Source organism: Numenius arquata, chromosome 3 (assembly GCF_964106895.1).
Source record: "Numenius arquata chromosome 3, bNumArq3.hap1.1, whole genome shotgun sequence".
NCBI lineage: Eukaryota > Metazoa > Chordata > Aves > Charadriiformes > Scolopacidae > Numenius > Numenius arquata.
Genome location: NC_133578.1, coordinates 42262158 through 42282476, shown reverse-complemented (window position 1 = coordinate 42282476; position 20319 = coordinate 42262158). Strand labels below are relative to the sequence as shown.

The following is a 20319-nucleotide window of genomic DNA, read 5'->3' as shown; positions in this document are numbered from 1 at the left end:
TACTTTTCCTTTGATGTGAAAACAAAATCTGAGACATCCCTCTTCTTGGAGGAAGCCAGGGAGAAAGTTTTCTGAGAAGCTTAGATGACTGGGATACTGCTCCGCATTCTGCTCCTTAGCAAAATAGGTTTGAGCCAGGACAGTGATTTAAGATAATTTTAAATCTTAAATAAAGTCTCTGTTTTAGCTGCCTCCACTCTCACAATCAAATTGGTATGGCTATCGGCTATTAATGGGATTACTGGGATTTGAAGCTGTTCTGTCTGCTCAGGAAAGTGAGAAATAGTGACACCGGTAGGAAAAAAGGTTTCTATCACTAAGGCTTTCCCCAGGACTTTTGCTGGGTACACACAGGAAGTACAAGGTCAGGTCCAGAGACACCAGAACCTAAATCAGCAGAAACACACACTCCATTAGTGTTTTCATTGCAACAGAGTCTTTTGCTTTTCCCCCATTTTCCTTAGCAAGTAAAGTTGCCTTAAACAGGGTACCACCTTGACTATTAAAAAGAAAAAAGATCACACAGCAAGTTAAGCACAGTAACATCAATATTCAGCCACGTCATTCGAGCTCATGTAAGAAACATTACTGCAGGGTGGTCTGAGCCAACAGACCACTCACAAACACTCACGTGGAGAGCAATGCCTTACAGAACAATCAGAAAGCAGCACTGCGCTCAAACTGCACACCCATTTCTCTCCCTCTTCCCCCAGCATCTTCCCACTATTCTGAACACCGACTGGTAGAGATCAGCTCACCTTATAACCAACATATTTCATATGCCCCCTTAGATACGAAGTGAGAAGAGCATCAACTAAGCAGCTGGCTATAAAGGCAGTCCCACACGCTGTTCCCACACCACACCAGCACAAGCAATGCAGGCAGTACAAAGCTGGTCCTTGGGACTACATGAAACTAACAAAAACTCTATTTATGATTAAAAGATAAGCAGAAATATGTAATGATATTGCTCATTGGTTTAAAAAAAAAAAAGAAAAGGGAGGGGTAGGATGTGGAGAAGAGGTACAGGAATCACTTGATCTAGAGGTATGCAACCAGATAAATGTGTTAAATCTAACCTCCTATTCTCAACTGCTTTGGCAATCCAAGCCAAGCATTCCTGAGAAGTATCTCCACTGGCATTAGTTTATCCACACAGCCTCAAGGTCAATACACATTCCACTTGGTGCAGGGACACTGCAGCTATTGGGGCACAAGTAGGAAATAAACATTGGGGGGGTGAGGACTAATGGAATAATTCATTGTGCCTTGAGTTGCCTGACATCTCTCCCAAGAAGTGGTTCCCCCGTAACTCAAAAGCAGCCTGCACTGCCTTACGCTACTAGGAGGGGAAAAACCAGAAGGCTTTTAATCTAGCACTAAACATTTTTTGGTTTGCAAGCGCTGCCTACTTGTCTCACTTCATCACAAAGTAGAATGAAGACCAGCACATAAAGGATGATCTCCAGGACGGTAGGTTCCTTCTGGAAATCCATAAGCAACACGTAGGCGAAGAGCAACAGGAAAGCGATGTAGAAGATGACATTCCAGGAGAAGACCACAAAGGGGGAGGTGAAGAAAGACACATAATACAAAAAGAGCTTCTTACTCTTCTCCACAGGCTTTTTCCTGAGGAATCAGAAGAGGGAAAAGGTCTCAAAGGATGGCTTTTATACCTAGAAACGTTTGTGCTCTTCATGAAATTGAAAATGAGAAAGGTGCAGTCTAGCACAGGACGTTACTTGGAAGGTAATGCCATTCTGCATCCACTGACTTCAGACACACAATTGGTACATCTTACCTCCAGACCAGAGCAAGGACACAATCTGTCATACGCTCAGTCAGCCATTAAATATCTCTATTTGAGAGTGACTGAACACTGGAACAGGTTCCCCAGAGTGGTTATGGAATCTCCATCCTTGGACATACTCAAAACCCAACTGGACACAGTCCTGGGCAACCTGCTCTAGCTGACCCTGCTTCGAGCTGGGGGTTGGACTGGAAGATCTCCAGAGGTCCCTTCTGGCCTGAATTGCCCTGTGATTCTATGATTAGTTGACTTGCTTTGCTTCTGCTAATGAGAACCCACTTGATTACCTGAATGAGATGAAACCACAGCCTATTAAAGGGAAAAAGAACAGACACAGTATAATCTTCCAGTTCTTAGTATCTCTTGAAATCTCTCCATACCACTGCTTGGAAAGGAAATTCTGCAGAGAAGAAGAAAATATCCTCATTTGTTCTAACAGCAACAAAATAACCTAGGAATGCTGTTACAGGACATTTGGTTTATTAAAAAAAACAAACAAAAAAGCGCCCAAACTTTGAGATTTCAATCAAAATAACTGGGATTCCCGTTTCAACAATGCAGAAAGCTTTCTGCATTAGTAACAGTGTGCTGGTTCCTTAGTCCAGCGATCCTCCAGTCTACCTGATAAGGAGTTCAAAATGAGACTGAACAGGACTTGACCTGATTTAGAAGGCACTTTATGCTGGGCAGTACCTCCACACTGTTCATACACGGAGCTGTGCCAAGGGAGAAGCCAGTTCCGGCAGTCTTTATCACCTAGCTCATTATGATTTACAGCTCTAAATCAAGTCTCCCCCCCTCTTGACTTCGCATTTGTGGGCAAATCAGCCACCTTCTATTTCAAGAAGAGGAGCCACACTCCCATCCTCCCCTAGGCACAGTCAGTGCTCCCTGGGGTGCATTTCACAGCGCTCCAGACGCCGGTTCTGCGAGCGTGCTGCAGGACACAGCTTTGCTGCAGCTGCACAAAGCCGAGTGTTCACATGGCTAGGAAGCCTCACCCGGAGGTTCTCACTTCCACAGGGACAGTGTCTGAGTATTGGCCTTTCACAGGCCGTTCGCGTGGATGTAGCACTTTCACAGCAATACTATTCATTTTTAAGCTACCCAGATCACAAGAGTTACAGCAATCTGAACACCTTCTTTCCACTGGTATTACCTGCACCCCTGGCTGAGCAATGAACTGCTGGTCTTTAGCTTCCACTGCTAGTTCCAGACAATTGCTCCCTCCCCAGGCTTCACAGGAATAGGTCAGCAGCTGCTCGGCTAGATCTTCATCATTGCTGTAGCACTCGGTGAACAGCTCTGGAAGAAAGAGGCAGCCCCACACTGAGCTCCAACTTCAGACTCCATTTCCCACCAACTTGGGTGCAATTGTCTTCAGTGCCTTCCAAAGTCTAACGTTTATAATACTAAAGCATGCAGATACAAGAACTCTTTCCATGTTTTCAGCATGGTGCATTGCTTTACAGCCCCACTTGCAAGTATTAAGCCTTCGTACAGAACTCATGTCTGGATGAAAACTGTAATATTAAATCAGCTCACACAGAGATAGCATGAAGTTGAGTTCTGCACTAAAAAACTGAGTAAAAAATATTAACTTCTACTCAAATGACTCAGTGTATCTGCTTGTTTCATCTTCTTTTCATTCATTTAGCACTGATCTAATAACTTAGTCACAACAGTCCCATGTTAACAGCAGAGTTGAACAACGAGGGCAGAATCTGATGCTTTTTCACTGGGAAATGCGTTGCGAACACAGCTGCTTTAGAAGAGTTACGAGCATCTTATTCTGCCCGTAGATTTTGCCATGAACAATGTGCACAGGGTAAGAAATTATTTCTCTTTCCGTCTCTGGACATTTTCCACTTGAAGGCAGTTCTGTTGGTGTATCTGTGACAGAGCACAGCTGCCCTTAAGAACGATCCAGTCTCTTATAAAACACACGAGCCTTCACCAGAAGCTCTTCCACAGCACATTATCCCAGGCGTTTCACAAACAGCCGTTACCGTAACGGCAAGGATGTACACACACACAGCAACACTTTTGGCTGGTATTATCACATACACTGCAATATGCAGACAGATCTTGATAGACAGACTTCAATGGGACCTGTTCACTCCTCAACGTCTTGCTAAATAATCAGGCCTGAGGGATATAGATCCCTTTAAGAAAGTCTATTTAAGCAGTTTTCACCTTACGAAGTAGGAGTACTTTCCGGTAGCAAGCAAGATATTTTCCTCAGTGAATAAAAATAAGGCTCCAGTTCAAAAGGTCAATCTAGTCTCCATGAACCCCAGAAAAGGAACAAACGTGGTCTGATTTAAGGAGCAATAAAACAATATCTAATCTGTAGAGATTTTCAAAATTTGGCTAAATGAAGCCGTGACTGAACCGATTTAGTCCTGGTGGTAACACCACCTCAGTGAGAAGACTAGCGGCCTGCAAAAGCCCTCCTTTCCATCAACATTTCTATGGTTCCCTATTCAACCTGCAGGGCTATTACACCTTGACTGTCACCTAATCTGATTTATGGTAATGACAGAAAATTGTTGGGTAGCAATGCAGTTACAGATCCACTACTTTCTGCACCAGGCAAGAGAACAAGGCCATAACCTGCAATAAAGCCCCAGAGACAACACTGTAATGTATTTCCATCCAAGTTTAGGAACCAAGGTTCACCACAGGTAAGCTTCAATTTGGGTGCTACAAATTAATCCCTGCTCTGGGATCTGCCAACTGTGCCGGCTTCCACTTGCATGTTTCCCTGAATAATTTGCAGGATAACTAGGCACTGAGGAAACGTTAGCATTATTGCTTGTGAAATGGAAGTCCTTAAAAAAAGAACATTCCCCAGCTCTCCTGTCACCCATTATCCTCATTAAATAAGAAATTATTGGTCACTCCAGCCCATGAGATGCAGGGCTCAATTCTGAATCACTGACAATCGTTGCAAATGGAGAAACTGAAGGTCATACAAAAGAAGAAAGAAGAAAACCTGACCTAGATCTGCATTCTCAATGAGCGAGTGTATTGCTTATCCCCTTAGAATAAGGAAGGTTATGTGATTTTGCATTTCAGAATTTAGGATTTTAATCTACTTTTACCTACAATTTATTCTCAGTCCCCAAAAGTACCGCTCCAAATTTGAAGGATGGCTCTTCTCAACTCAGATATTACCAGCACTCAGGCAGAAAGCTTCTCTTATTCTCTGTTCTTGCTATTTCTGGGCACCCTTCTTCAGCCTTGCCATTAGAGCTAAGGTGGCTTTTCTTCCCAATGAAAGAAAATCTCTACAAACCCCTCCGCCTCCCACCCTCCTTTGGAAGCAAACTGTTTAGACAGGACACAGTTTCTACTGGGAACAGATGGTGTGGAAAAGATTTCCAAGCAATAAAAACACATTTTGACATTAAAGGGAAGTATTTAATGTTGGATATCTAGTTTTCTAAATAAAGCTTTCTTTCTGCTTCCTTTTGAGATGTCATTTCTCTTCTTTATAAATCAGGCTGAATTTCTGGGCAGCATTTCAGGCAAATTCAATGAATTTTCTTGCCTTACAATTTGCTGAATAAAACCAGCAGGGTTATCAGTTTGTTTTTCTGCACAAAATAAAAACACCACTATGTAATTATTGCTACACATCAGACCTGGAGATCATTAAAACAAGTAATGTTCCAAGAACGGAAACAATTTCCCCGACCCCTTCTATTAAAATTCTAAAGGACTTAAAGAAGACACTTACCTACTGCTCTTGTCTCATACTCGTTAGCAAGTTCCTCAGACTCACCAGCAGCATTTATATCATTCTTCACCTTTGCCATGCTTTTCAGGAGCTTACTGGCCCCAAGGGCTGCCAAAGTGCAACCTCTGGTCTAGAAAGAGAGAGAGAAGTCATGCAAAGCCCTCTGCAAAGAGAATGTGAATCTTTAAAAATTATCCCTCTTTTTTGCAGCTGCTCAGTTCCCAGCCAAGACTGGCAAATGAAGATCCAGTTCCACAACACGAGTGGTAACCATCAGCGTACCGTTTTGATAACAGCTTTGTGGCTGGTTTGAAAAGTCTTTTGTTTAATAGTTACGTGTCTGTTTTGCATTTCTGGCTGAAGAACTCCGTCATGAGCTACACTACCATTTTCACAGTCCACCAGCCTGGATCAGTTGGGCATATCCTGAACTGCCCAAACTATGTCACTTTGTTCCATTCAAAATGTCTACATGCGTAGGGGATGTTTTGGACACACAGACCAATGTGCATCCACACGTACAGGGAAGAAGCACTCTGTTTCAGACGTAAGGACCAACATAAGCAGGAGCATCCATTAGCTTTGCTTGCATTAGCCTCACATTTGCAGCCTGTGAATTACCTATTTGATACAATCACCACTAGATGTACTGTCTAATCAAAATTAGAAATGGATTTCAATCAAACACCGGAGATCAGAACACATCCATATTGTGGAATGGGTGGGAACTCGGCATCCAAGCTTAAGCATAGATGAGAACATACAACTATAGGTAAATGCTAGCTGGACTGCTGATTCACACATGATATTAGCAAAGGAAAGTATGAAATCCACACCCAAACACAAAATGGGTAATATTAAACCTACTTACAGAGTCATCTAGCAATTTTCTTTGTGGTTTTGTGTTTGAAGATTGATCCAGAGTCTTCAAAAGCCTACAAACCAAACACAAGGAACACCACTGCGCTGTTTGCAAAGGAATAAAGGAGAATTCAACTTACTTGCTCCCAAATGACTTTAGACAACTCTTTCTTGTTCTGAAGAACTGACCAAATAAACAGAGCTTGTAATGGATGCCTTGTGATAGGACACTCATCCTGAAAGAAAGAACAAGAACTCCTCAGACCTAAGCTCACAAAACTGTTTTCAACTGGAACAAATCCTAGCCTGCAACTTTCCTGTTTTACAGACAGCCCACCAATCTTCTCTCTCACCTATGTGGCACTTGTCACACACTAATTAAAGTTAGTTTATATTTATATTAAAGTCTTATATTTTCCTATTTGGTGTGGAAGAATCAGCCTCCCTCTTTTTCCTAAAGTGGTCATTAAAGGATATTTGGGTCAAAGTCACTTTCTGCTTTAAGTCATGAAGTTCCGATAGCTTCATTCACAGCTTGACTTTGTGTCTAGGTAACACAGATTATCCTCTAAAAGGAATACTAACTGTATACCAATATGCCTTTTGTGTTTAAGCGAGGACATCCTATATCATCATCATCTTTGCATTAAAGCAATTAGCACCTGGGGATTGCAAAGCCACCACAAAATGACTCCTGAGCAACAAAACTTTTAAGAACCACAAGCTTTGGTGTAAAACCTCAAAGCTAAGCAGCATATTCAAACCAAGCTTCCCCTAAATGTCACATGTGTTGTTGCATCGCAGCTCTGAAGTCAACAACTGATCTCAAAAGTTTCCTATCTCATGCCTAAGCTCCAGTTTTGAAACTCACATATGGATCTGGTGTTTGGACCAAATGTGCTGTGGTAACTAAGAAGTCTGGTTCCACCTGACAATGAAATGAAATGAAGTCCAGAAGGTGCTTGACACAACAAGCAAGGCTTAAGATACAATAGTCTGTACCAAAATACAAGAGTCCACATTCCTCATGCCCAGCTGGCACCTCTGTACCAGACTCTGAAGTTATATTGGAATAAATTACACACATAACTAGAGCGCTAATTGCTATAACAGAAAATATTTTAACTCAACTCCCAAATAAACTCACCCATTTTCCTTGTAGTTAAACGACCCTTACATGCATTTGTAAAGTGGGGCGTTATGTTAAATGTAATGCATGGCTGAGACTATTAAAGCAAATCCTGCTATAACAGAAACAAAATATAATTTTTGGTTTTTTCTTTTCAGGGACACACAGTGGAATCAAACTGTTCATCACTTACTGAAAGATGTATCTCCATCTCATCCTTGCTATTTTTGTCATCTCTTTTGAGACCTCTTCGGAAGTCTTCAACCATCTTCCACACAAATGTGAGGAGTGCATCATTATAGGAATTCTTTGCGATCTGCAGGTTCTTGAACACCAGGCTGCTGAAGTTGTTCGTGTACAGCTCTCTAAGGACCTCTGTGGTAAGGAATTTCCTCAAATTCAAGCCGTTTTCCAGGAACAGTCGGACAAATTTGGGCCTGTCTTTCACTAGGGCTGTGAACATGACGTCCTGCAGGTCAGAAGACTAGGAAGACATGGAGAAGCAAATATTAGAGAGCATGTGAGACATCTTAATTCTTACCTAAGGGCCTGACACATGTGGCCAACTGCCACATTTTCCTTCATGCTGCCACATTTTCATCAGAAGCAGATTTCTCTGTATGCAATTGCCTTTTTTTGGATGGGCTAGAGTACTTCTGGCATGGGCAGATAACCTTTGCCATCAGTGATGTCAGAGCAAGGAGGATTAGACACTTTTACTTATCATCACAGAGGCTGGGGTGCTGAGACAGTGGCTGCTGCTACAACATCTCTCTTCCCACTACTCCTCTGTCCCGTGTCACTGTACTCAGACAGAAGTGGGCTGTACCTCCCAGTTTCGGTCATTGGTGAAGATCTCATCACTGGCCAGGTCCAACTGGTTCCACTCCAGCAGCAGCTTCAGCTGCCCATTCCAGTTATCTCTGTCATGTTCATTGGTGCTGAAAGCTGCAGAGGGGGAACAATCCTCTAGGTAAAAGACCAGAGACAAAAGAGCTTTTTGGCATACTTATTTATCTCTGCTTTTCACACTCGAGGTGACAAGACCCCTATCAAGTGTCTTTCCCCAGACTCACGTGCATCTTTCTGATTGGGTTTTAGAGGATGCTGGAGGCTTAGAGATATATTTCTGGTCCAACATAGGCCACAAATGAGCTGCTAGGAGCACCTCATCAACAAAAATCAGCACCGTCTCCTTCGGGCTTCTCAGTGTCCTGTATACACTACATGGAAGAAATTCTGCAGGATTCCTAATGGGGCCCGACACAAGAAGTATCGTAAGAAGCTGTAATGTTCATGGGCTTTCTCTGTGCACAGACAGGAAGATGAGGTCTGCCCAACCACCTTCACTGAGTAATAGTTCTGCTCTGCTGGAGTAGTAGAGAGGTTCTGACAAGCCAGTGGGGTTGCTTGGCCTCCTGACTGACTCCCTGTTGTGTTGCATACTTGTGAGCTACTTTCAGAGACGCTATCACAGCATCCTCAAAGCTCTGCAGAATATCTTCTTGATTGTCTGAACTGAGTTTTGATCTCACCCACACTGATCTCACAACGCTGCTGTAGGCTGTCCACACCACTGCAGATGAAGACAAGCTCCGCACCGTGGCAGAAGCTTAAACTCTAGAGAGATGGCACTGCTCTAGAAAATAAATAGCCATCTTTTTACATCTATTAAAAAAAAAAAAACCACACAGAAAAACAATTACTTGCCTTTGTACAGAGCAAAAGAAATGGCATTGCTCACAATTTCATCTCCAGCTTCTTCTATTTTGATAACTGTCAGTAAATGTGGGTTCTCAAGGACTTCTTTGATCTACAAAAAGAAAAAGTTCCATTTCAAAGCAATCTAGGCTGTTAAGCAGTTGATCTCCTGGAGCATCTTTAAAAGAAATTTCCCATCTCATCATAGCAAAGCTGCTTCTCCTCAGTCCTATTTCCACGTACAGTTAAAATTTAATCAAGTCCAGATAGGAGTAGATAATGAGATTTATTTTAAAGTCACCAAAGTACAAGATTAATTATCCTCTGAATATACAGCAAATAACTGATTCCCCCTATGCAGAACACCATAACCAAAAAGATATAATCTCAGTAATTAGAAGTTACTCATAAAAAGAAAAAAAAGATCGTGACAGCGCAAATTTCAAACAAACATCTACCCGTTTATTAAAGAACAGTATCTACCTTCTTGTGTTTTGTCAAAAACAGAGATAATTTCTCACATAACTAAGCCTTATACAGTTACTTTCATTCTAGCACACAGAAAACAAATGAGATTTGCTATTCTTGACTGAAGGACGAGGTACACCCCAAGGTAGCTCAGCAGAAACTGTGAAGAGTGTGGCCAGGTGACCAACCAGGGAAAACTGCCTTCAGCAGCTCCACACTCCACAGTGCAGAGCTCCTTCTGGAAACCAGAGACTCACAGTCTGCTCAGAGGGAAGTTCTTCCTCTTCAGGTTTGGACTCCAAAGCCCCCAGGCTCAAAGTACAAGTTCAGACTCATTTCTGCAAAAGACCATGCCCTACTCCTGCTCTTTTTCCTGTAAGCTTATCACAGAAGTAGAAAATTGATGAGGTTGGAAGACAGCTCTGGAGATCTAGTCCAAACCCGCTGCTCAAAACAGGGTCAAGTGGAGCAGGTTGTCTGCTGGAACTGCAGGTTGTCCCACGGACTCACTCTGCCAAGCTCTGACCAAGAGTTTTGACTCAGGCCTTACCAGAAACAAAAGCTCCTTAAACTTCAATACCAGAAGCTTTGCTTGTTTTATGTCAAAGAAAATACACACAAAAGTTCAAGTGTTTGAATTCCTGTCCAGGGCCTGCAAACAACTTGCAATAGCACATTCATTAAAAAGCAAAAATAAAAATTTTTAAAAAGTTAAGGAGGGGCAGAAAGCTGAGAGAAGGAGCCTTAAGTGTACAGGAAGCAATATAACATTTTCCGTCCCCCATTATGAACGTTGACTGAGGTTTGAAAATGCAATCAGTCCCCACTCCCCGCTCCCCACTGTGAGTATGGGTAGGAGATAATTAACCAAGAGAGGAAAACAGAATCAGACCCCAGGATAAAGCATCGGGCAATTAATTGAGAAAGTCAATTAGCTCAAGTTTAATGGATTGTTCAGTGAGCTGAAGTGTTGTTGGAACTAAGACTTCTGAAAAATAACAGAATATTGAGAATTTTCTGGAGCTCCATTTTCTTCTGTCCCCATTAAGGACAGAAGTATATCTTACACCAGATCCATCTGAAGGTCAGGTAATCAGAGTTACAAGATTTTTCCTGAGACTGGCCCATGCAATCCAAGACAGCAAATGCTCTCCTTGCTTCTCCAGTTTCCCCAGTCTCCAAAAAACACTCTTGTAATAAACAGTTACATATGGGATCACAATGGTGACTACCATCCTGAAGGCTCTACCTCCGGTCAAGGAGGCAAAGAAAAGCAAAAGAAGAATTTACTGATGTATGTAGAGTGTGGTACATTCAACTGCATCCCATGTACACAGTACTAGTAATTCAACGCTAACAGAGTCGCAATGGAGGTGGTACAGGGAGGCTGCTGTGTCAAAATACCAACCAAGTAGGTCTCTAGTCCTAAAGGTCCCACTCCCAGTCTGTAGGGGAAATGTGTCCTGCCCAATATCTTGAGGGACACCGGAAGACAGACAAGAAATTTTGGAACAAATGAGAGAATCCTGAAGTAGAATCACTACAATTTGAAAGTCCATGGGCTAGCAGGAATAACCCTTTGGTCTCTGAGCAATCCAGCAGGATTTAGCAGTGTGAAGCCTGATGCATCAAATATCCACCCTCACAAAGCACACAAGGGAACTGCGACACCAAGCAGCACATCAGCTAGGAGCCAGTGCTCCAGAGGAATCACAAGCATCCGGGGAGCCGTCAGTTACAACACATCTGGCCTTAGCTCCCCGTGCCTAGCCATGTGCTGCCTTTCAAAAAGATTGAAATTCCCCACCCTTTTTGTTCCAATCTCTATAAGCTGTAAAAGCTCAGAGTTTCTCTTTTCTAAAATCCCCATGGATATGTCACGGCAAGGAGCCCTGTACATCTCATAGGTACCGCCGGATAGCAACATCCCTGATTTGGAAGTCACTAGCTGCTCCTGTTTCCTCTACCCCTCTCCCACTTTCAGCCTCACTAGTTCCCCACAGTAGAGCACTCACTCACCCATTTGATCCAGCTTTCAGTCTCCTCTTCCGAGAGCCTTGAAATGGTGCGAGGCAGATACCTGAGTAAGCTCTCCTTGACGCATGAAGACGCAAGAGTGCCTTCTGCCTCCATCAAGCTAGCAATAACATCCGCGATCCGGCCAGAGCCTTCCACCACAACACAGGGAATCTTACTCTTGATGGCCAGGTTGATAGACTAGGGAGCCAAAGGAGAGGTGATCACTTGAAGATGACCATGCTACCAGAGCCTACTCTTCAGTAAGAAAGCCTAAAGACGTTAGGTTTGACTTAGGCAAGTGAAACAGAAACCCATGGCCCAGAGCAATATTTTTACTACTACCTACAGATACCTTACCAATGACAACTCTTTAAAAGAGCATTCGTCTAATGACAGAGGGCTGTGAAGAGCCCCATAGAAACTGAGCGACAGAAATCACCATCTGCCAAATTTTAGAGTCGATTAGCAGATCAGGAAAATTGCTAAGTGGAAATGGCATTCAGGACACTTTACAACACTGTCTAGCTACAGTCACTGTCATTTTATGGCACAGCATTGCTCAAGTAACACCACAGCCGAGTACGAAGGCTCTGGCTCTATTTGCTGGAGATGCATGCAGCAGTCTTTTACACAGAGATCATTTCTGTAGCATCATGAGAATATTGCAATGCAATGGTACTGAGTGTCTCCAATAGTTACCTCCGTGATTTCTCACACAGCAAGGTTGTATACTGCTTATGGCAAGGGAAAAAAAAAAAAAAGCAAGCTGTTGAAATTCAGATGGAAGGACCGTTCGCTCTCCTGCTGCAAAGACCACAACAGAAGACAATTATTTAATTTGCATCATTACCACTGAGAACACAGTCACCAGAATAGAAGGTGTCTGCCAGCAAGCTGTACAAAAGGAGTTAATGCAAGTGCAAAGACAGAGCACCTATTAGCTATGGGAAGAGAGGGGTTCCTAAGAACAAAAAAAATAAAATTAGAGTGGCCAAAATTGTGAGCACATTACTCCTGCCAATTGGCCAAGGGGTCCACGAGAAAAGCCAACTAGATCAAAGTGGTTTTCTTAAGCAAAGTCCAGCTAAAGTGCATGTTTTACATCACAGGGAGTTTAAAACAGAACCTTGAAACAGTTTTACTTCTCCTCTGCAAAAGCTGATTCCTGTCATCACGCACCAGTCACAGAAGCTGAGAGTCTTTCCTGGCCAACGCCACTAAGACTAAGGCTCGGCAAGGACAGATGTCCACAGCATGAAACCTGCTGTGTCACTTTAGGCTGATCGGAGACTCTATTTACTCCTTGAGAAGATGGCCTCACCTACAAATGAGTGTGAAGGCAAGACACCGATTAACAGCCAAGAGACTGGCACGAATCCATAGCTGAACTACCAAGCAGGTACTTTTCAGAGGAACCTCTTGCTATGAATTATTCATTTGATTTAACAAGGCTTTTATTCATTCTGATTAGATAGCTAGTAAGTCTGCATTATGTGTCATTTCTTAACAGTGGGTTTGAGGTCTCTCCGTAACATACATGTAGCCACAAGGCTGCCCAACCAACTACACTGCATGGCATATAGAAACAGATCCTTCAGCAATGGCCAAATCCTCTCATAACCGTTGGAAATTTGGAGCTAGAAGGGGATGGACACATTCAATGTGCCATTTTTGGCAAAGCTAAATGGATGCTCCATTTCATCTTGGGACCTCTGGTAACACGCTGAACTCTGCATCTGTATTCACCTACCATCTATCTGTGGGCAAAGCTAAAATTAATCATGCAAATGGAGCCAAAACACCCAGGAAACATACAGGGAGGCTGGGATAATAACCTGAAATCTCACAGACTGGTTCAGACTAATTGATTAACGTTAGCAATCAAGTGGTAACAGAGACTGTGCTTTGAATTCACATTGTCATCCTGACAAGCAAAACAGCTTGATTAGTCTCAGTATTAACAGCATAGCTCTGGTCAGAACAGGTAGTACCAGGACCATGCCTTCAAAAAGAAATAATTATAAGTACCACTGTGCTTGAATTTTCCTGACTCAAACACTGACATACTCTTTTCATCGTATCTGACCCTCCTGCAAAACCCAGCCCCTTTCCCAGCTCCTTCTCAAGGTCCTTTCAGCCCAGCCTACGTCAGCTCACTGTCTGTCAGAGCCACCTCGTCCTTTCTGTTGCTGCTCCCTTCCCACGCAGCCGGACTGCGCATCCCCTCACTTCGAACTCCCTGGTGCCAGGTTCCTTTGCTCTCTCAGACCCACTCTCCTCGTTCAGACCACTCATCTTCACGCTTGCAAGGTACAGGGGGAAGTAACAATCCTGTTTTCTAACACCGAGACAGATCTAGAAGTCATCTCTTTTTCACCCTTCCTTAAGTGCTTAGGCAGCCTGTTTCAATACATTTCTTTTTGCCTTCTCCATTCTGTTCACCCTCTCCTTACCTGTCATCTACTTGAAGACGAAGCCTCCTGCCTCCCTTCTAGGCTTCAGTCAGCAGAGCCCTCCTGCCTTGCTCAACTGCCTAGATTTCAAAGATTTCAACTAGGTGCAGCCCACTGTTCTCAGGAGCAGCAATCACAAGTCAGTTCAAGCAAACTGGGACCTGCAGTCCGTCCAGCACAGTTGATCTTCCCTGTGTATTACAAGAAAGCACTAATCTCCACTGAGCACGGGCAAGCCAAGTTTTCCCAAACCAAAGTTTAGTCAAATTTGCATAAAGAGGATGAAGAGCTACACGACTGACAAAGATTCTTCTGATTGCTGCTCAAATAAACACAAGAAACAAACATTTTTGGGCTGGATTTGTTATAGAAGGACTGAGATAACTGAAGTGTCCCAGCGAAAAGTTTTCCAGGATGCCAGCCTGAGGCAGAAACTTGGCACAGAAAATTTTAACTGAAACAAACTTCATAAGCTTAACTGCAATTGCGAGTGCTGGGCAAGCTTCAGCTTTATCACGTTGCTTGTGGAGTAGTATCTTTAATATTAATGTCCCTTCTATCACTCCTAGAAACAAGGAAAAGAAATAAACTTACTTTCAAAGTCTCTTTCCCTCCACCTTGGGCAAAACACACAATTGGAATCTTTCCACCATAATTAGACTCTGTGAAACATGCCAAAAGAAAAAGGGAAAAAAGATTCAACACATTAATGCAGTTTGAACAACTTATTTTGCCTGAGTACAATGAAAGAATTTTCAAGCCGTTCACGCAGACACTAGTTTACTGTAGATTTTGCCAAATCTATTATCAGCTTTTCCTGTTTTTAATGAAAATGCAGTTTTGCCTAACATTCTGCATAGCTGGCTTCAGACAGCTGCTCCAGATGTTTTTTTCCTCCTCACAGTCATAATTTTTACTAGCTCCAAAGTCCTGAAAACATGTGATTTTATTCTATTTACCTACTGCCTCGACCATTCTGAGTCTAGGTGCGAGGTTCTTATCACAAGTTGAAGATTCAGAACCTCTGACTTTACATTTTCAATTGCAAAGGAAAGCTAAGAATTCCGAAAATCTAGAAGCTGCTGTTCAAGAGACATACCAAGTTTCATGACGATTCTGGGTGCTTTCATCATGACAGCAAGTACACTTCAGCTGAGGTATACAGTAAAAAAACCCCAAACTCTTTAACTAACAATTTCTCGACGAGGCTTTTGATTTTTACCTTTTTCTCAAAGAAGGAGCTGAAAAAGAAATTATTTAGGAGCAGGTTTCAGATGGATCAATCACCCTCACAAATTAATATTTTGGAAAAAGCCTAATTCCAGCTCCTGTGTAGTTGTGCTTTAGCTATCTGGAATTCAGTGCCAGGTAGAAAGTAGATAGAAGGGTCAGCTTCCAACAGATAGCCCAGCAGGAAGCGGGGGGAAAGGCTGTATGGCTGAAATGATCGTTTACTGTGTCTCACAAAGGATCATTGTCACATACAGAAAGGAATATGAGGGGAGGGATATTGCAGATACTGGGGATATTGAAGAAGCCTTGTTGTTCCTGAAGATGCAATGCAGTTAACACATCCCCTCCAGCTCGGCATCCAAGGGATGCTACCGCTACTCTCTTGTTCCCAGAAAATCACCGTGAATGCCCCAAAGCATGCAAGGACTAAGGAAAAGGAGGTCTGCAATCTGACAAGGAGACCTACCTGGGATAACCAGCTCTGAAATGTACTTTTCTAGCTGAGTTCGTACTTTTGCCTCTATCGTCGGGTGCCCATGAGTGCCATTATCAACCAGTAAGAGGTGGGTATGATTATTATCCAGGCAATAGAGGGGGTCTCTCTTGAGATCATCCATTATGTAGTGGGCCAAGTAGTACCCCTAGAAGTACAAGCGTAGTGTTTAACAGAGATCCAAGGGCAGAGCATGCACAAGCCTTTAAGGACAAACCAGTGACAACTGAAACCCTAGCCATCAACTATTCCTCATCAGTTAGGAGTCTGGATTTCCTGACTCAAGACAGTGCTCACGGCAGTCCCAACAGCAACAAACCAGGGAGAGATATCCCATACAGGAACACTATTTGCAGAGGAAACTTTTCTTTACAAGAACGGCCTAATTTGAGATTATCCTCTCATAACTTCACCTCAGCCAATGGAACAGTGGAAGTTATTTGCAACAGTTTAGTCCTTTCAGAGATCCCGTTAAGCAATGCGTGCTTCCTTCAGATAAAAGAAACATGAAACCTGTGGCAAACTTACTTTCAACATCTCACAGAATCACAGTATTTTTTAGCTCAGAAGGGACTTCTTGAGATCATCTAGTTCAACCTCCAAACTTCCTTAGAGCTCTCAGTAAACTAAATTGCTTTTATTTATCTAGCAGGATGGGTTTTTAGACTTTTTCTATAACAACTAGTGGACAAAAGATCAGGGTATTTGACAGATAGGATAATAGTATCAATGAGCAAGGTCCGTTAACAGCAGCAGCAGGTACACGTCTTACCCCACAGGAATTCCCACTATGGGCTTCTGGGTAGGGATTTTGCAGCAGCTAGAATAGCCATGGAAGAGGTTATTCCCTAATGCTCTGCCAGACATGAAATTAGAGCAGCTGAGCTTCCACACAGACACGTGAAGGCCACAGCTGAAATCCTCTCCACGAGGCCTGATGTGTGCAACCACCTTGAAGATGAGAACACTTTAGTTCCCTCCTGTTCTGGGAAGAGCACTTGATGTTTCATCTCACAGCTATGCACACTGAAGAAAAGCTGGCCCCAGGCTGAATTGCTTAGGACGCAGTAGGTCAGGGTTAAGAAGACAGGTGTGCTTCTACACAAACATTACACTGGAAAGCATTCCGCTGAGGTCTGCTTTGCCAGACTCACAAGCAGAGCTTGACTGACCGCTCAACTCAGTCATCACATGGCTGATGGCATCAGCGTAGCACAGACATTGTTATTGCTGACAGCAGCAGTCAGTCAGGGACATAATCTGTATAATTGACAGCCGAGCCTCCTCTTTCTTTCCCCATCAAGCCGTACTCGTTTCTTACTTCATTATCACCACTGCGAATCAGACTTTCTCGGTTGGAAATCATGCCCCAGGCTGCTATGCCAATAGCCACCACGTTCTCCTCCGAGCTCCGACTGATGGTGTTGTCTCTGACCACTTCCCCGATGTACTTCATCAGCCCGTAATGCGTGCCTCCTGTGAAAATCCAGGCCCCTGGGGACAACATCCAATAACCTGGGAGGATGTAGTGGAATACCCACCCTCCTAATGCATCACCTTTAAGATCCCACAACCCAATTCTCTCTCAAGACCTCACCTCAGAAGAGGCATTTATTCTTCAGCTAAACACAAAAGATGTGTTTAACATATTGCACACAACATACCTTACATTATCCTAGGCATCCTGATGACTAGCTCTCAACCCTGTTACTTCCAAACGGCTAGGTCACATTTGTCCCAAACGCGCTAGCCAAGCGAAAACAAACTCAATGTTCTCCTTCCCTGCTGACCCTTTGAGCTACCACCTCTCCAACAGTATCATGCAGCAATAAAATAATGCAGACACATCTGCAGGTCTCTACCTTTGGACTGGGCAATGTAGATCAGCCTGCTGAATATCTTGCGCATCCGGGGCTTGAGTGCAAAGTTCTTTGCGCCCCCAGTGACAGAGATGACAAGGTTAGGGGTTTTCAGGTGCCAGTGCTGAGTCATGAGATCATAGAGTGTTTCAGAATCTGTGTCGCATGACAAACGGATGTACTTGGGTGAGAGAAAAGAGGAGAAACAAATAAGCAAGAGAAAAATAGTGATGCTGGGAACCGATCAGGAATTGCATTTTCTTCTCTAATGTACACTCTTATTCCAACAACTGTTACACAAAGGGTAAAGTGATGATGAACCAGAGCTTAAGGCTTTGTTCCTTCCTCTAAAACATCTTTATGCTCCCCCTACAACCAGACATCCATTCCTAGGACTTGCAAGGTGATCTCCTCTCAACAGATCAGTGCTGAGGTCTGGAGATAAGGCACAGTCTTACAGAGAGCAGAACAAAAGTGGCAGCGTCAGGGCAGCAGCACAGTGAAGAACGTAACCGCTGGCCTTAAGACCTCCCATCTCCATGATTTCCAGGTTCAGCCCAAAACTGCAACCAGTATCTCCAGCGCCCTGGTAATGGGGTCAGGAGGTAGTGCAGTGCTGAGGTTGCACTACCATGTTCTGCCACCTACATCTTAAATTTGGCAGAAGCTAAACTGTGTAGCCCCAGAAAATGATTTTTTGCCATTACTAATAAAAGTCCACAGGCTTTGCACTGAACCCAGAGTGCAGATTCTCAGGATGTCTTTGGCCTGATCTGAGTATAGTTGTGATAGCAGTTGTCTAGCAGTGTAATAACTATTGTCTATGTTTGATTTGCTATAACAGAAACAAATAGTAATTCTGTGGGAATTGAACAATGTATGACCAGAATAAAAGGTGGCAGGGAAGAATGCAGACACCAAACGACAGAGGTCCCAGTCTGTAAAAACAAATCACAATTGCCAATAACTTGCACTATTTGAGTGCAACCTTATGAATCAGGTAAAATTATTCTTAGAAATAACAAATACAGTCAAAAGAACGATATAATTCAGAACCTCTGAAAAGAAAAAGCACAAGCAGACTGTCTTGAGAGAAATGTACAGACAGAACTCCAGGCATCCCAGGACCAAGGAGGAGGAATCCCCTTGGTCAGTACTGAAATTATCCCTCCAAAGACCTCAGGAGTCAAATAAAGCCTCCAAAGCCTCCTTCCGCTGGCGGAAGACAAGAGCACTGACACTGGGATTCAGAGGAACACTGGAAGGATGAACACAACACCAAAGAAATTTACACTATAACATAATTTTAACTGTAACAAAGCTTGGATTTATAGCTTGGATTATGGATTAGTGGCAGCATTGCTATAAGTGAACTAATAATAATTACAGTTGTATTTTGATTACACTATTAACGCCTTAATTTGACTAAGTACAAATTCCAGGCTCCATAGGTATGTTGTCCCTGTGATAGCATACACCCATAACAGCATTTTAAGTATAACACAAAACAACTTTATCAAATTTATAGTAAAGCTTGAACAATGTATGAGGATACTACAGAGGACACTAGATAAATAAACTGGTTTCAGATGGTCCTATTATGTCTCCATTTATGTAAAAGGCTCTCTGGCATTTTTTTTTTTTGCTATGGTATTCAAGAGCCCCTTTGCAATTTCATCACTGCTAGTAGTTTAGCGTGATAGACTTTTGGAAGACAGTCATTGCTACACAAGCCATACCAAGGGATGAAAAGAAGTAACTTGGACCTGAATCATAGTGGATTTGGTATAGATTACCCAGTACTTGCAGGAAAGCAAAACCAAGGGATTAGTTTGAAGAAGAAATGTCTTATCTTGAGAGACGTTTAACTCGAACTAAAGAACATAATCAACCATTCCAGGATGGGTTCCCAGGAATACTTACTGCACCTGGCTCAGAACAGTGCATCACAGAGAAAGTCTAGCAGGCTCCAGCAGCTACACAGGAGAGCCGAGGGACTCCCACAGCTTCTGCTCTTCATAAGCATCAGCCACATGAAACCTTGGGTGTTTTTCAGGAGAGGGTCCCCCATAGAAGAAGGGAGCCTGCCAGAAATGTTAACTGCTCCACAGAGCCAGTAAGCTATCCCCACAGCAAATCTTGTTAGCTCTGTAGTTAGAAGGCATTTATCCTAAACACTACTGATAATGCAAAGTACCTTGTATCTGTATGACTACCGTTGTTCCATCAACAATTAAGGCTTCCAGTTGAATAACTTGTTGTTTTCATCTACACATTCAATGTACCAGCAACTTCATGTCTGGCACTTGTCGCCTCCAGAGTCCTTTACAGGCTGCATCCAAGAGGGTGAACCCCTCGGTTCAGCCACTTCATTTCTCCAAGGTACAAGGATGCCATCTCCTGGTACAGCCGGCTGGTGCACCCCAACCATCACCCATCCAACCAGCCCTCAAACACAGGTGATGCCAAGCATATTTCAGTAGCTGAACTCAGAAAGGTATTCAGAGAAGGATTTTTTTTTTTTTTTTTTTTTTTTTTCAGATTGAGG

At 43.1% G+C, this 20319-nt stretch overlaps 1 protein-coding gene across 2 annotated transcripts in view; it reads right to left on the bottom strand.

The window, feature by feature from the left end:
- The window catches only part of TRPM8 (transient receptor potential cation channel subfamily M member 8), a 47964-nt gene that overhangs the window by 15104 nt on the left and 12541 nt on the right, over positions 1–20319 (bottom strand). The window contains exons 5-17 of one of the 2 annotated variants that reach the window (XM_074146087.1): positions 17775–17952; positions 17234–17406; positions 15886–16060; positions 14781–14848; positions 11734–11931; positions 9256–9358; positions 8375–8493; positions 7739–8029; positions 6557–6652; positions 5556–5685; positions 2970–3115; positions 2098–2210; positions 1413–1629 (exon numbers count right to left, since the gene is read on the bottom strand). In XM_074146087.1, coding sequence (XP_074002188.1) covers positions 1413–1629; positions 2098–2210; positions 2970–3115; positions 5556–5685; positions 6557–6652; positions 7739–8029; positions 8375–8493; positions 9256–9358; positions 11734–11931; positions 14781–14848; positions 15886–16060; positions 17234–17406; positions 17775–17952 — 2007 coding nt within the window. The remainder of the gene's footprint in view (positions 1–1412; positions 1630–2097; positions 2211–2969; positions 3116–5555; positions 5686–6556; positions 6653–7738; positions 8030–8374; positions 8494–9255; positions 9359–11733; positions 11932–14780; positions 14849–15885; positions 16061–17233; positions 17407–17774; positions 17953–20319) is intronic. The other variant, XM_074146089.1, reaches the window with a different exon arrangement.